This window comes from Hyaena hyaena, unplaced genomic scaffold, assembly GCF_003009895.1.
Source record: "Hyaena hyaena isolate Hyena2069 unplaced genomic scaffold, ASM300989v1 scaffold_267, whole genome shotgun sequence".
Taxonomy (NCBI): Eukaryota; Metazoa; Chordata; class Mammalia; order Carnivora; family Hyaenidae; genus Hyaena; species Hyaena hyaena.
Window position 1 is genome coordinate 1899621 of NW_024080903.1, and position 12483 is coordinate 1912103.

The 12483-nt window shown below is 54.0% G+C and overlaps 1 protein-coding gene and 1 long non-coding RNA gene across 4 annotated transcripts in view; both read right to left on the minus strand.

Moving 5' to 3' along the window:
• Positions 1-479, minus strand: part of SLC66A2 (solute carrier family 66 member 2) — a 56992-nt gene extending 56513 nt beyond the window's left edge. Inside the window, exon 1 of one of the 3 annotated variants that reach the window (XM_039245848.1) lies at positions 190-479. In XM_039245848.1, coding sequence (XP_039101779.1) covers positions 190-245 — 56 coding nt within the window. In that variant the 5' untranslated portion in view covers positions 246-479. Of the gene's footprint in view, positions 1-150 lie in introns of all 3 variants that reach the window. The other 2 variants (XM_039245847.1, XM_039245849.1) reach the window with 2 other exon arrangements.
• A 274-nt stretch (positions 480-753) lies between these two features.
• Positions 754-12206, minus strand: LOC120240957. Its single transcript, XR_005530789.1, has 3 exons — positions 11328-12206; positions 10643-10773; positions 754-840 (listed from the first exon to the last, which is right to left on the minus strand). It is a non-coding gene; the product is annotated as an uncharacterized LOC120240957 (long non-coding RNA).
• Between the last annotated feature and the right edge of the window lie 277 nt (positions 12207-12483).

Here is a 12483-nt window from a genome sequence, read left to right on the forward strand (position 1 = left end):
CTGTCTGCAGAGCTCCCCTCAGGACTCCCGTGTCAGCCCAGTGGGACCTGAAACACCCCAAAGGGGAAGGCCTGGTGGATGAGAGCAGGTGGCCCTGGGCACACACGTGGCCGGCCAGCTTCCCCACCCCAGATCTGACCTGCTTCCTACCTGGAAGATTCTGTGAAAAATCGTGGGAATGGCACCGACCTCACTGAGACTAGCTCCCAGACAAGCCTGGGATGAGGAGGGCCTCCACGAAACATAGGGTCATGCTCAGTTCCCCCATCTCTCAGGCTGATGTCGCTATTTCTGAGTCATGGTCACTCAGAGTATCCACAGGAAACCAGTGAGAACACAGCATCGGGAGGTGCAGGGAAGTAAATACACACACAGGAGAAGTGGTGGCCAGGCTCAAAGAAGGAAGTGGGTGTTCCTACTTAACCTCCTCCCCTGAGCTCTGAAGAGCCCAGACGGGGTCACCCTGCCCTGGAGGTTGGAGGAGGGCAACGGGCTCCCCCTGCTCTCACAGATCACGTGGGGTCATGGCTGCCGATCCTGTTCACCCTGGCAAATCGGGCGAATTGGTCACTGGCCCACGGCCGCCTACTCTTCTGGATCCGTCAGGCGCGTCCGGTGCAGGGCCTACACAGCGTCTCAGAGCCTGGAAGTGGATTCAATCCTGCCTTCTTGGTCCAGGACTCCACCCCACAAAGGCCTCCAGTGAAGTGAGCTGATGATGACTGGAGAGCTGGCTCGTAACCCTTTCTGGAACCCGAGCGGCACGCCTGGTCCAGAACCACAGCAGTCAAGCAGAAGGGAGACCAACCTTCTCAGAGGCTGTGTGTGTCACGGGGCTTCCTGTAAACAAAAGAAGCCAATCACAGTGTGCTGGCCAGAAAAAGCCCCCCAAAAATATCATCCTGGTCCCCAGAACCTGTGAATGTTACCTTATAAAAAAAAAGAAAGAAAGAAAAATATAGGGGGCGCGTGGCTGGCTCAGTTGGTGGAGCGTGTGACTCTTGATCTCAGAGTTGAGGAGTTTGAGCCCCAAGTTGGGTATAGAGATTACTTAAAAATGAAACCTTTTAAAAAGTTAAAATAAAATATTTTTTAAAAATTTTTAACATTTATTCATTTTTGAGAGAGAGACACACAGAGCACGAGCAGGGGAGGGGTCTAAGAGAGGGAGACACAGAATCTGAAACAGCTCCAGGCTCCCAGGTGTCAGCACAGAGCCCGACGCGAGCCTCAAGCTCACGAATCATGAGATCATAACCTAAGCCAAAGTCAGATGCTTAACCGACTGAGCCACCCAGGCGTCCCAAAATGGAATATTTTTTAAAATACAGATGTGATTAAGTTAAGGATCTTGAGAGAGCTGGGCACCTGGGTGGCTCAGTTGGTTAGTGTCCGACTCTTGATTTCAGCTCAGGTCATGGTCTCACGGTTTGTGACATGGAGCCCTGGTTTGGGCTCTGTGCTGACAGCATGGAGCCTGCCTGCCTGGGATTCTCTCTCTGCCCTCCCCCCATGCACGCTCTCTCTCCCTCTCAAAATAAATAAAAAATTTTTTTGAAAAAAGGATCTTGAGAGAGGGAGACCGCCCTAGACTACCCAGCGGGTCCTCAGTGCCGTCTCCTGTGCCTGTGAGAAGGAGGGCAGAGGAGACGAGACCCAAGGAGGAGGCCGTGTGCAGGCGGAGCAGGCGGGGAAGGGGCCTTGAAGACGGGACCCGGGCGGCCACAGGCCAAGGAGCACAGGCTGCTCCCCGGAGCCTCTGGAAGGAGCACCGCCCCGCCGGGACCCTGACCCGGGCCTCATTTTGGACTTCTGGCCTTCAAAACTGTGAGAGAACACACTTGGGCTTTTTCAGCCAGCCGGGGTGTGGTAACAGCCACCACAGGGAATCCGGAAGCTCCCAGTGAGCGAGCGAGTGACTGGTGGGCCGAGAAGAGGCACAGCCACCCCCTCCACTGCCCCCTGCCATGCCTGCCCCTGTCATCAGGGACCTGCGAGGAGACAGACCCAGGCTTCACTTGAGGAACTTGGGTGTCAGGTCCCTGAACACAGCCTTCCAGCGCCAGCCACAGAGCACGTGGTGATGGTCCCCGACAACTCTCACCCCCGCCCCGGCCCAGGGGCTTTCTTCATCCACCGAGACCCAGCATCGCCCCGGTGAAGTGAGGGTAAAGAATGTCACAGCTCAGCACCTGTGGCCTCTGTGGCCTCACCCTGCACTGGTGCCTGGCGGCCGAGCTCTAGCCAATGAAGGTAGGCAGGACTGACATGCAGGCCTGGCCCCACACCGCACCCTCCTTGCTGGCCTTCACCTGTAACACACAGTCAGATCCTGAAATGCCCCGCACCCTTCCTGAATGGCACCTAACCACACTCAAACACACTGCACGAAGCCCCAGACTGAGGACCCAGCTCAGCCCATTTCAAATCTTTCAAACCAACAACCGTGTTGTTACGTAAAGAAGCCACCATGAGCCCCGCCCAACGTGGACCAAACGCAGTACTGGCCCGGACGGCACCGCCCCACACATGCCGTGGCAGCCCCGCAGTTATTTTAAGTTTCATAAACAATGGCTCTTTTTTTTTAACTTTATTTATTTTTTTTTGAGAAAGAGAGACAGCACGAGTGGGAGAAGGGCAGAGAGAGAGAGAGAGAGAGAGAGAATCCCAAGCAGGCTCAGTGCAGAACCCAATGTGGGGCTCAAACCCATGAAACTGTGAGATCATGACCTGAGCCCAAACCCAGAGTCAGAAGCTTAATGGAATGAGTCCCCCATGCGCCCCTAAATGGTGTCTCTTCAAATGCAGATAGCCTCGGGGCACCTGAGTTAAGCGTCCGACTTTCGCTTAGGTCATGATCTCACGGTTCATGGGTTCGAGCCCCGCGTCGGGCTCTGTGCTGACAGACAGCTCAGAGCCTGGAGCCTGTTTCAGATTCTGTATCTCCCTCTCTCTCTGACCCTCCCCTGTTCATGCTCGCTCTCTCAGAAATAAATAAGACATAAAAAAAAATCAAATGCAGATGGCCTACAGGGCAACAGAAGCCGGCTCCAGCACCACGGACCAACTGCACTTCCTGTTTCGCTGGGGCCGCAGAAAAGGTGGCCCGCCCTTCCAGGCCTTCTCTGGCCTCCTCTGGGCTCAGTAAAGGCCGTGGTATCCAAAGGTCAAGGGTATTACCACCCTTCTCAGCCCTACTTCTGCCTTTGAGAGCCTTGAGTTTGCAAGGACTTGCTCATCCTGTGGGGCAGGAAAGTCCACGTGGCTGACAGACTGCCGACTCCCCACACGGGAACATTGTTACCACTTTAGATTTTGAATGGCAAAATCATGAAAATAGGTAAAAGGACAACAAAATAGAGGAAATATTCAGAAAAACAGGAAAGAAGGGGGGCGCTAAGAGTCTCCCCGTCCGGCTCCTGCCCATGAAGCTGCATGGCGTTTCCCGGTGAGAAGGCGCTGCCAGGGCCCTGAACCAGCCCACGGCAAGTATCTCCCCTCTCCCCAAATCCATGAGGAGAACAGTAAGCAGAAAGTCCCCCGCAGTGAAGCCAGGAGAAAGCGGGAACTTCGCGCTACCAAGTAACGGACCGGAGGAGTGTGGAGCTGGGACAGAGCGGGTGTGAGGCCGGGGCCAGAGCGCGGGGGGTGCGCCTGCTCCGGGCACCAGAGCTGCAGAAGTGAAACAAGCAGGGGAACAAGGCTGACAGGCTGGTGCTAGGAACATTCCAGAAGTAGCTGAAGCTCCATCTGTCAACAAAGAGAAAATGGAAAAGGACAGCCCAAACAGTGTAGGAGACACTCGTGAGTCCTGCTTGGGAAGCGTCTGGGAGCCGCACTGACCTGCAGGGGGGCCTCAGGCCGCAGCCGGAGCCAACCACCTGGCCACCTTTCTTATGGAAACGTAACTATCCCTGAAGTGTCACCGAGCAGCAGAGTGTGTGTTGTTTTAAAATATCTTCAGGGGCGCCTGGGTGGATCAGTCAGCCAAGCACCTGACTCTTGATTTCAGCTCAGGTCATGACCTCACAGTTTGTGGGTTCAAGCCCCACATCGGGCTCTGTGCTGACGGTGTGGAGCCGGCTTGGGGTTCTCTCTCTCTGCCCGTGTTCTCTCGCTCTCTCAAAATAAATAAGTAGACTTTAAAAAATATCTTCAGAAATGGATGCCTGGCTGGCTCAGTCAGTTTAGCGTCCAACTTCAGCTCAGGTCATGATCTCTAGGTCAGACAGCTCGGAGCCCGGAGCTGCTTCGGATTCTGTGTCTCCCTCTCTCTCTGCCCCTCCCCCACTCGCCCTCTGTGTCTCTGAAAAATAAACATTAAGATAAATAAACAGATAAAATATTTCAGAGAAATACATGCAATTCTTAAATCTGTCAGATGATGATAGTATTAAGTGGAAGGAAGGCGGGGTGGGGGAAGGAAGGAAGGAAGGAAAGAGGGGCGGGGGGGGAAGCTGGCACAGTGCACACGAAGCCCACGGAGTGGCTGACAGCACCGCGCCCTGGGTCCCCGCTGGAGGCGGCGCCCTGTGGTTGTGGGCGACGTTTTCAGGGGACGCTGGGCTTAAGGATGTAGTAACAGCTTGAAGAAGCCATGAAACCAAGGCAGCTGGGGCACCGCTGGAGAAGAGCCCGAGAGAGGTCTGCGGGGTGGTTACAAAACGTCTCAAGAAATTAGTTTATAAAACCTTCAGAGAGAAAAATAACTCATAATGAAACTAAGCTGCAAGAAGACAGTCAGAATTTGACCAGCTCTAAAAGAGCAGAGTGAGCACGTTCAGTTTCTCGCAGAAGCAGAGTCGGGACCCAGGAATTGCGGAACTCAGAGGGCCGAAGAACTCGGAAGTCACAGGCCGGGCGGCGCTGGATCCCGGGGCTGTGAGTTTGGGCTCCACGGGGGGTGTAGAAATTGGTTTTTTAAAAAGTCTCAAAGGCCTAGGAAGGGTTTTACTTACTTTTCAAAGAGCGAAACGGAAGTTCTGCGCCATGGATCTGTCCAGCCGCGTGGCTGGCGGTCCGTCAGCAGGAAAGATAAGGGGTAGAAGACAGCCGAGGCTCGTGCTCAAAACTCTTCGTTAATAATTGGAATAGAGACCATTTCAAATGGAAACTGGGTAATAAGATGCCAGCCACACACGAGATTTAAAAAAATAAAGAAATTGGAACATGACTCTCATTTATGGTATTTGGCTAAAAATGCACTGGAAAAGGAATGTGCGATCTTGCAGCAAAGGGAAAAAAGTATAGAGAATTGTAATGAGCTCTATTTAGCAGAAATATATGACTCCGCAAAAGGCGCTGCTTCGGGAAGAGTAGGAGTGGTAGCAGAACGTGCTGAGGGCATTAGCAGGAAGGAAATGAGAAGTGACAGGGAGCTTGCAAAACGGAGGAAAGCGTGCGAAGCAACCGGCCGGTGTAGGTGCCGTGTCGCCATGAGAGCGCTCACAACAGACAGCTCGCGTCTCTGCTGGCTCATTGGGCCCGAAGAGCCCCTGCTGGGGGGAAGCAGCAGGCTGCCCGCTTGGGCATAAAGGAACACGAGTGACCCAGAGTGAGCCAGTGCACTCACACATATGCACACACATGCACACACAGGGCTTTCCAGCTCCAGAAACACACAGTTTTGCTTATGAACCTTCCCCTTTCCTTATATTTTTGAATTGAGGCAAAATTCGTACAACAGAATCAGCACGGTCAGCAGACGACCTGATGGCATTCTGTACAGTCACTCAGCTGTGTCCAGCCCCACACGTTTCACCACCACAACGTCAAACCCCACTGCTCCCCAGGCCCCTCCCTCCAGCCCCTGGAAACCACCAATCTGCTCTCTGTTTCTAGGGATTTACCTTTTCTGGCTGCTTCATATGAATGGAATCATACGTGTGACCTTGGGAATCTGGCTTCTTGCATCGGCATCATGTTACAGCTGAAGCCTGGGGAAGGCCTTCCGCCCGTAGGTCCATCCGCTGCCGCCCGGGGCCCAGCTCCAGGCCCCCTGAGCCTTCCCACTTGCCTTCCTGTCTGGACTCCAGGAAAGCCTCAGGCAACTTTAGTTTTTACACTCCATAAAATATTTTAAATCCTATGATCTTGGCCTGAGCAGGGACACAAAGTACCACAACTCTTCCATTTGCAAAACCACACAGTAGAAGGAAAATAAATTGTACTAAAGACAATCTTTTAAATACAAACGTACACTAACCAAGTCCCCAAGACTCTTCATTCTCACAGGTTTCCCCCCCCCCCACTCTCCGTGCTGGGGCCCGCGGGGTCCCCGTGCTCTGGCTAGAGCAGGCACCCAGCGTCCCAGGGAGATGAGCACTCGCCCTTGGCCCCCCAGCCTGTACGATTCCTTCCTTGGCTCTCCTCACTAAGACTGTGACTTCAATTGTTCACCTGAAAAAAACTTTTTGGGGGGGTTTTTTCCCGAGACAATAGTGCGACACAGACCGCGCGGAGGCTCCTGACGGAGGGGGACCGATGGCCCAGAGCCGACGCTCCAGAGCTTCTACCTACAAGACTGACTGGAGACACTGAGTTTTCTTTTTTAAGTTTATTTATTTATTTTGAGAGATCTAGAGAGAGTGTAAGTACCGGGGGGTGGGGGGTGGGGGGCAGAGACAGAGAATCCCAAGCAGGCTCCGTGCTGTCAGAGCAGAGCCCAACGCGGGGCTTGAACCCACAAAACCACGAAATCATGACCAGAACTGAAACCAAGAGTCAGACGCTTAACTGACTGAGCCACCCAGGTGCCCCTATCTTTCTTTATCTTTCTTTTTTTAAGTTTATTTTTTATTTTTTGAGAGAGAGAGAGGACCAGCAGGAGGGAAGGGGCAGAGAGAGGGACAGAGGGTCCCACGCAGGCTCCAAAGTGACAGCAGGAAGCCCGACACGGGGCTCAAACTCACGAACTGTGAGATCAGGAACCGAGCTGAAGTCAGACGCCAACCTCCTGAGCCCCCAGGCGCCCCGAGACGCTGAGTTTCCTTGAGCGCCGTGTTTGAGATCAGCAGAAAGAGCAGAGCCAATTTTATCTGTGCTCTACACAGAATGCCACTTTTCTGCTGTATTCTCCCGGGGTGGCTTTTGGGAAGAGACTGAAGCCCCACCTGGCAGTGGCCGGTGCAGAAGAGAAAGCAGACGCGAGGCTGGTCAAGGTGCCAGATGGGCGGCCCTTGTCGGGGCCGTTTGGAACTATGTATCACAAGCTTTTAAAGGTGCTTATAACCCTGGAGAGGATTCTGGGAAGACAGCTAAGCAGGGGCCCCGGGAACCTCCCCCCCCCAGACGACACAGCGGGGGCAGAACCCGTGTGACGGAGCTGCCTCGGAGCCGTGGGCCAGGCCGAAGGCCTGCAGCGGGTCCGGGGGAAGGAGCCAGTTTTGGTCGATTCCAGCTCTCAGCACGGAGGCACCTACCCGTCCCGCACCCCAGCCACGTGGCAGGCAGCCTGCAGAAGCCGGGGGGACGCAAAGGACCCTGTCCCTCCAGACGGCAGGACGCGGTGCTCTGAGCACACAGGTGCAGACACAGAGCTGGCGGCCGCTGCCGTCGCCCCTCCAGCTCCAGCTCCAGCGACTTGGAGGGAGGGACGGGCCAGTGCCTCTCATCCCCCTTCTGTTTTTCACTTTCCCCCTTTTGGGAGCCACACATTAAAGACCAGGACAGAAAAACGGCTGCCTACACGGGGAAATCGGGAAGTGACCGGGCGCGCTCAAGGGAAGGCTCAGAGAAGACACTACGTCCACACCTGAGGCTGACAGCCGGCACAGAGCCCGCAACAAGGGAAAGAACAACGACAAAACAGCAGCCCCTGGGGAAGGGGAGGGTGTGATTTCCAGAGGAAGCGCATCGTGAGTAATGCCCAGCGCTCAGCAAATCACAGGGCACATGAAGAAACAGGAGACTTTGGCCCATTGAAAGGAAAAAGATAATTCAACAGAGTCCGTCCAATGTCAGATCTACTAGACAGACTTTAAAGCCACTGTTTTGAGATATCAAGGACCTGGAGAGGGACAAAGAAGACAACGTGTGAACTACCGATAATGAGAAAGAAAAGCCAACAAATAACCAAAAGGAAATTCTGGAGCTGAAATTACAGTAACTGAAATAAAAAATTCACCAGATAAATCAAAGGCAGATTTGAGCAGACAAAGGAGAGAATATTTCAAAAAATCTGTCTTGTTTCAAATTGTAGACAACTCGTGTGGGCTCATTAGTCTGTATCCAAATCAAAAGGCAATGAAGGTCTTCCTGTTTGTCACAGGGGGTGGGCTGGGGGGCTTAAACTCAATTCCTTCTCTCCTATTTCTCTAAGTCTCTGCTCGTTCACAGCTTTTGCCCACTTGGTCACACACTGAAACACCTGGAGGCTTTAAAGCCACCCCAGCGGCAGCTGGGTGGCTCAGCGAGTTAAGCATCCAACTCTTGATTTCGGGTCAGGTCATGATCTCAAGGTTGTGGGATTTAGCCCCGTGTCCGGCTGTGGGCTGACAGTGTGGAGCCTGCTTGGGATTCTCAATCTCTCTCTCTCTCTCTCTCTGCCCCTCCTCTGCTCACGCCTGCTCGATCTCTCTCTCAAAAAACAACAAAACAAAACAAAACAAACAACAACATTTAAAGCCACCCCAGAGCCCTGGCAAATGGACAGTGCTGAGTCTGGGCACCGTGCAGCCAGGTTTGGGAGCCACTGCTTTAAAATTCACACCAGGGCAGGAAGTCCTCATGGCTCAGGAGAATTGCTTCCTGGAGAGGACACGTATAAAGGGGTCCAGACGGCACAGCAAATAAGTAGTGGATTACAAAATAGTGGCTAACGTATTAAAACATGAAAAAATTATGAAAACTAAAATAATTATAAAATTATGAAAATGTTGCAACTATTTTAGAATAAAAAGCAAGAAACCTTCTATTCAAATCTGTGTACCCAAATCTGTACCCGGAAAGAACCCCTTTTTAACAGATTTTATAAATGAGAATCTGCAAACAAACAAATGGAGAGACTGGAGAAGGGAGCCCCGTATCCGCATCGAGCATCAGCACCTGTAAAAGAGCTCTTTTAGTGAACATAAGATAAAGACTGAAGGCAAGAGTCTAGCTTGCTGTGTGTGCCCCGTCTCGGCAGCTGCACTGCGCCTGGGGTCCGTAGCCTGGCACACGTGAGGCCCTGCGATGAGGGCCTTCACACGGAGCCGGGGGCCCTGCCCTGGCCCTGACGCCGCGGGGACAGAACCGCCTCTCACATTTGGCCAGACTGCAATGCTCACAACCACACACAGGGCTAAGCCTTTCTTTTCCTCCCCCCAAAGTCATCGAGCTCACTTCCACCTGGGCCCAACACTACCGAGCCTCACGGGTGTGCGGGGTGTTACATGATGTGCTTGTCCAAATGCAGATTCTTGGGTGGCTGCATGGCTCAGTTGAGCGTCCGACTCTTGATTTTGGCTCAGGTGATGATCCCAGGGTCATAGGATCAGGCTGCTGCATCAGGCTGCTTAAGATTCTCTCTCCCTCTGCCCCTCTCCCCTGATCATGGGTTCTCTCTCTCTCTCTCTCTCTCTCTCTCTCAAAGTGAAAAAAAATGCAGATTCTAGAGCTCCGGAAGGGCACCGAGTGATGTGGATGTTGTGGCTTGAGAACCACACTCGGATGTGCTGTTTTACCCACCCAGACCCAGAACACCCACCTCCAGTGACTTCTGCCTCTTTTCCTGGCCATCCACCTACTCCATGACCATACCAAGGTCGTTGCCACCTGCTCAGCTAACAACTGGACTTCTAGAATCTTCCTACTTACTTTACTGGTTCCCTTTCTTGGTGATGGAATGAGCCCTCACATCACACTGCCTCTGCTTTCTTATTCCCAACTCGTGTGGAGACTGGGTCTGAGCGCCCTCCCTTCTTGGGGAATCCCCGGGCCTCGGATTCTGGTGGTCATTTCAGAGGCTCCGCCCCTGAGGGGTAGTGCTGGGCCACCTCTATCAGATCTACCTGGAGAGAGCCCGTCACCCACCCAGATCTCCCGCCACCCTGAGCTGGGCCCCTGTCGTCGTCTGCACAGAGGACTCTTATTTCCCCAGGGGCCTGCTGGGCTCAGCAGATTCCAATTGCCTTGGTCAAGCTGTTCTGAAAGCTTGGGTTGAAAGACCACCCAAGGCCAGGCGAGGTGGCCTCCCAGGGCCTCCTTGGAGAAGAGAAGCACAGGCAGGGGAGAGACAGGTCAGTGGCCACAGAGACAACAGCGCCTGCTCTTCGGTGTGTCTAGTTTCAGGCCAAGCTCCCTGCCTGCTGCCCACTGTCTGTGACAGGGAAGGCGCAGCCCACGCGGGGTATGAGCGCGACATTAACACCGTCCTCTCTTCCGGAGCCCTCCTCAGGGATCCGCGCTTCCCGGGCTGCCCCCAGGGTCCGGCCCGGCCTAACTGCCTGCACGGGACTCAGCAGCGTCCAGCACCGCCAGCCCGCCCTGCGGGGAGGAGTGTCTCCGGCCCTTGCAGGCGAGGGTCCTGTCTCGAGAGAATGCCTGCCGCGCTGGCCCCTCTTGCCAAGCAGGTTTTTGCTGAGTCCGTAGAACCCCGAGGTCACCCTGCACGAGGCCTCCTTCAAAGAGCAACCAGAAGCTGTCCGACTGGATTCCTCACCTGGGAACCATCCGTGGGGAGGAGGCCAGAACCTCAGTGCTTGGCCAGTGCACCTCCCGCCCGCCCGCCTCTCCCCTGTGCCAGTGTCCATGCCGCAAGGCCGCCTCTCAGCCCCTCGCAGAGGAAAGATCCTAAAAAAGACATGAAAAGTGGCAAAATGGCCATGGTTTTGCAAAGCTATTTGTTTTAAGCTTATTTATTTTGAGAGAGAGAAAGAGACGGAGCATGCCTGCTTTTGAGTTGGGGGAGGGGCAGAGAGAGAAGTCAGCACAGAGCCCAGCCAGGGGCTGGGACTCACAAACCAAGACATCATGACCTGAGCCAAAGTCGGCGGCTTAACAGGCTGAGCCACCAGGCGCCCCTAAAAAGCTATTTTAACAGCTTTATTGAGATATAATTCACATGCCATAAAATCCGCCCGTTTAAAGTATACAATTCAATGATTTTTAGTTTATTCACAGGGTTGTGTACCCATCACAATAATCTAATTTTAGACTATTTTACCCCCCCCAAAAAGAAGCCCCTTAACTATTGAGCAGTCTCTCCCTACACCCCTCCTCCCCACAACACCCACCAACCACCAATCTGCTTTCCCCCTCTATGGATTCAGCAGTTCTGGACATTTCATATGATTGGAAACCAGTCACAAGATGTGGCGTGTTTGCGACTGGCTTCCACCGCTTACTATGAAGTTCCCAAGGTTCACCCACGTTCCAGTGCCTCTCAGTGCCTCCTCCCTTACGGCTGAAATCAGTCCACCGAATGGAGGGACCACATGCTGTTGGTGCGTTCGTCTACTGGTGGCTGCTGGGCTGCTGCCGCCTCTTAGCTATTGCTAATGGTGCTGCTGTGAGCATCTGTGTCACGCGTATGCTGACATTTCTCTTGTGTCTATGTCTGGAAGTAGAACTAAGGTTATATGGCAACTTTATTTTTAGCTTTACGTGGAGCTGCCAGAAGGTTCTCCACACTGGCTGCACCGTGCTACATCCTACCCGCAGCGTGTAAGAGCACATCCTTGCCAACAGTCACCGTCTGTCCTTCGGTTCCAGCCATCAGAGTGGGTGTGAAGTAGGGTCGCACTGTGGCTTTGCTGTGCGTTCTCCTGATGAGGCTGGGCCCTGGGACACGGGGTGACCCAGGCAGACACAGTCCTGACCCCAGAGCTCTGAGTCCAGAAGGGCACAGACATGTAACCAAAGCAGGCACCTAGTAAAAACAGGGTCCGGGGGGTCCCCACGAAGTGACCCACGAGCCACAATCCAGGTGGCCCTGAAGGGAGCCAGAGGGAGAGAAACGGGTCCTGAGAACTTCCTTCCAGGTCTTCAATAAAATCAGAACAGGGACACAAGCGTCGGCGGTGTGTTAGGTATAAACTTGACCATAGGAATGCCAGAGACCTAAAGACACGGCAGTCTAGTGGATGGGTGATTGCGGGGCCAGGACGGGGTGCACACGGGGGCCGTGTGTGGGCTGCAGCTAAGTCACCAGGGTCCCTGTGATTTCATTAGACAGGTGACAACACTGCATAAACACCGAGGGAACATAAAGACAGAAGGTAGGACGGTTCCTACCAGGGGCTGGGGGGGGGCTGGGGGGGGGCTGGGGGCGCGGAGCGGGTTTGGGCTGTGTGTGCAGACCTTCAGCTGGGGAGGCAGAGGGGCTGTGCCCGGTGTGCTGGTGATACGGCCACGCACCCTACGCGTGGCTAGAGGTGGCCCAGACGGTAAAGGTCAGGGACGCAGGATCCTGATTTCAGCTCAGATCATGATCTCACATTTTGTGGGTTCAGGCCCCGCGGGGGGCTCTGTGTTGACAGAGCGTAGCCTGCTGCGGATTCT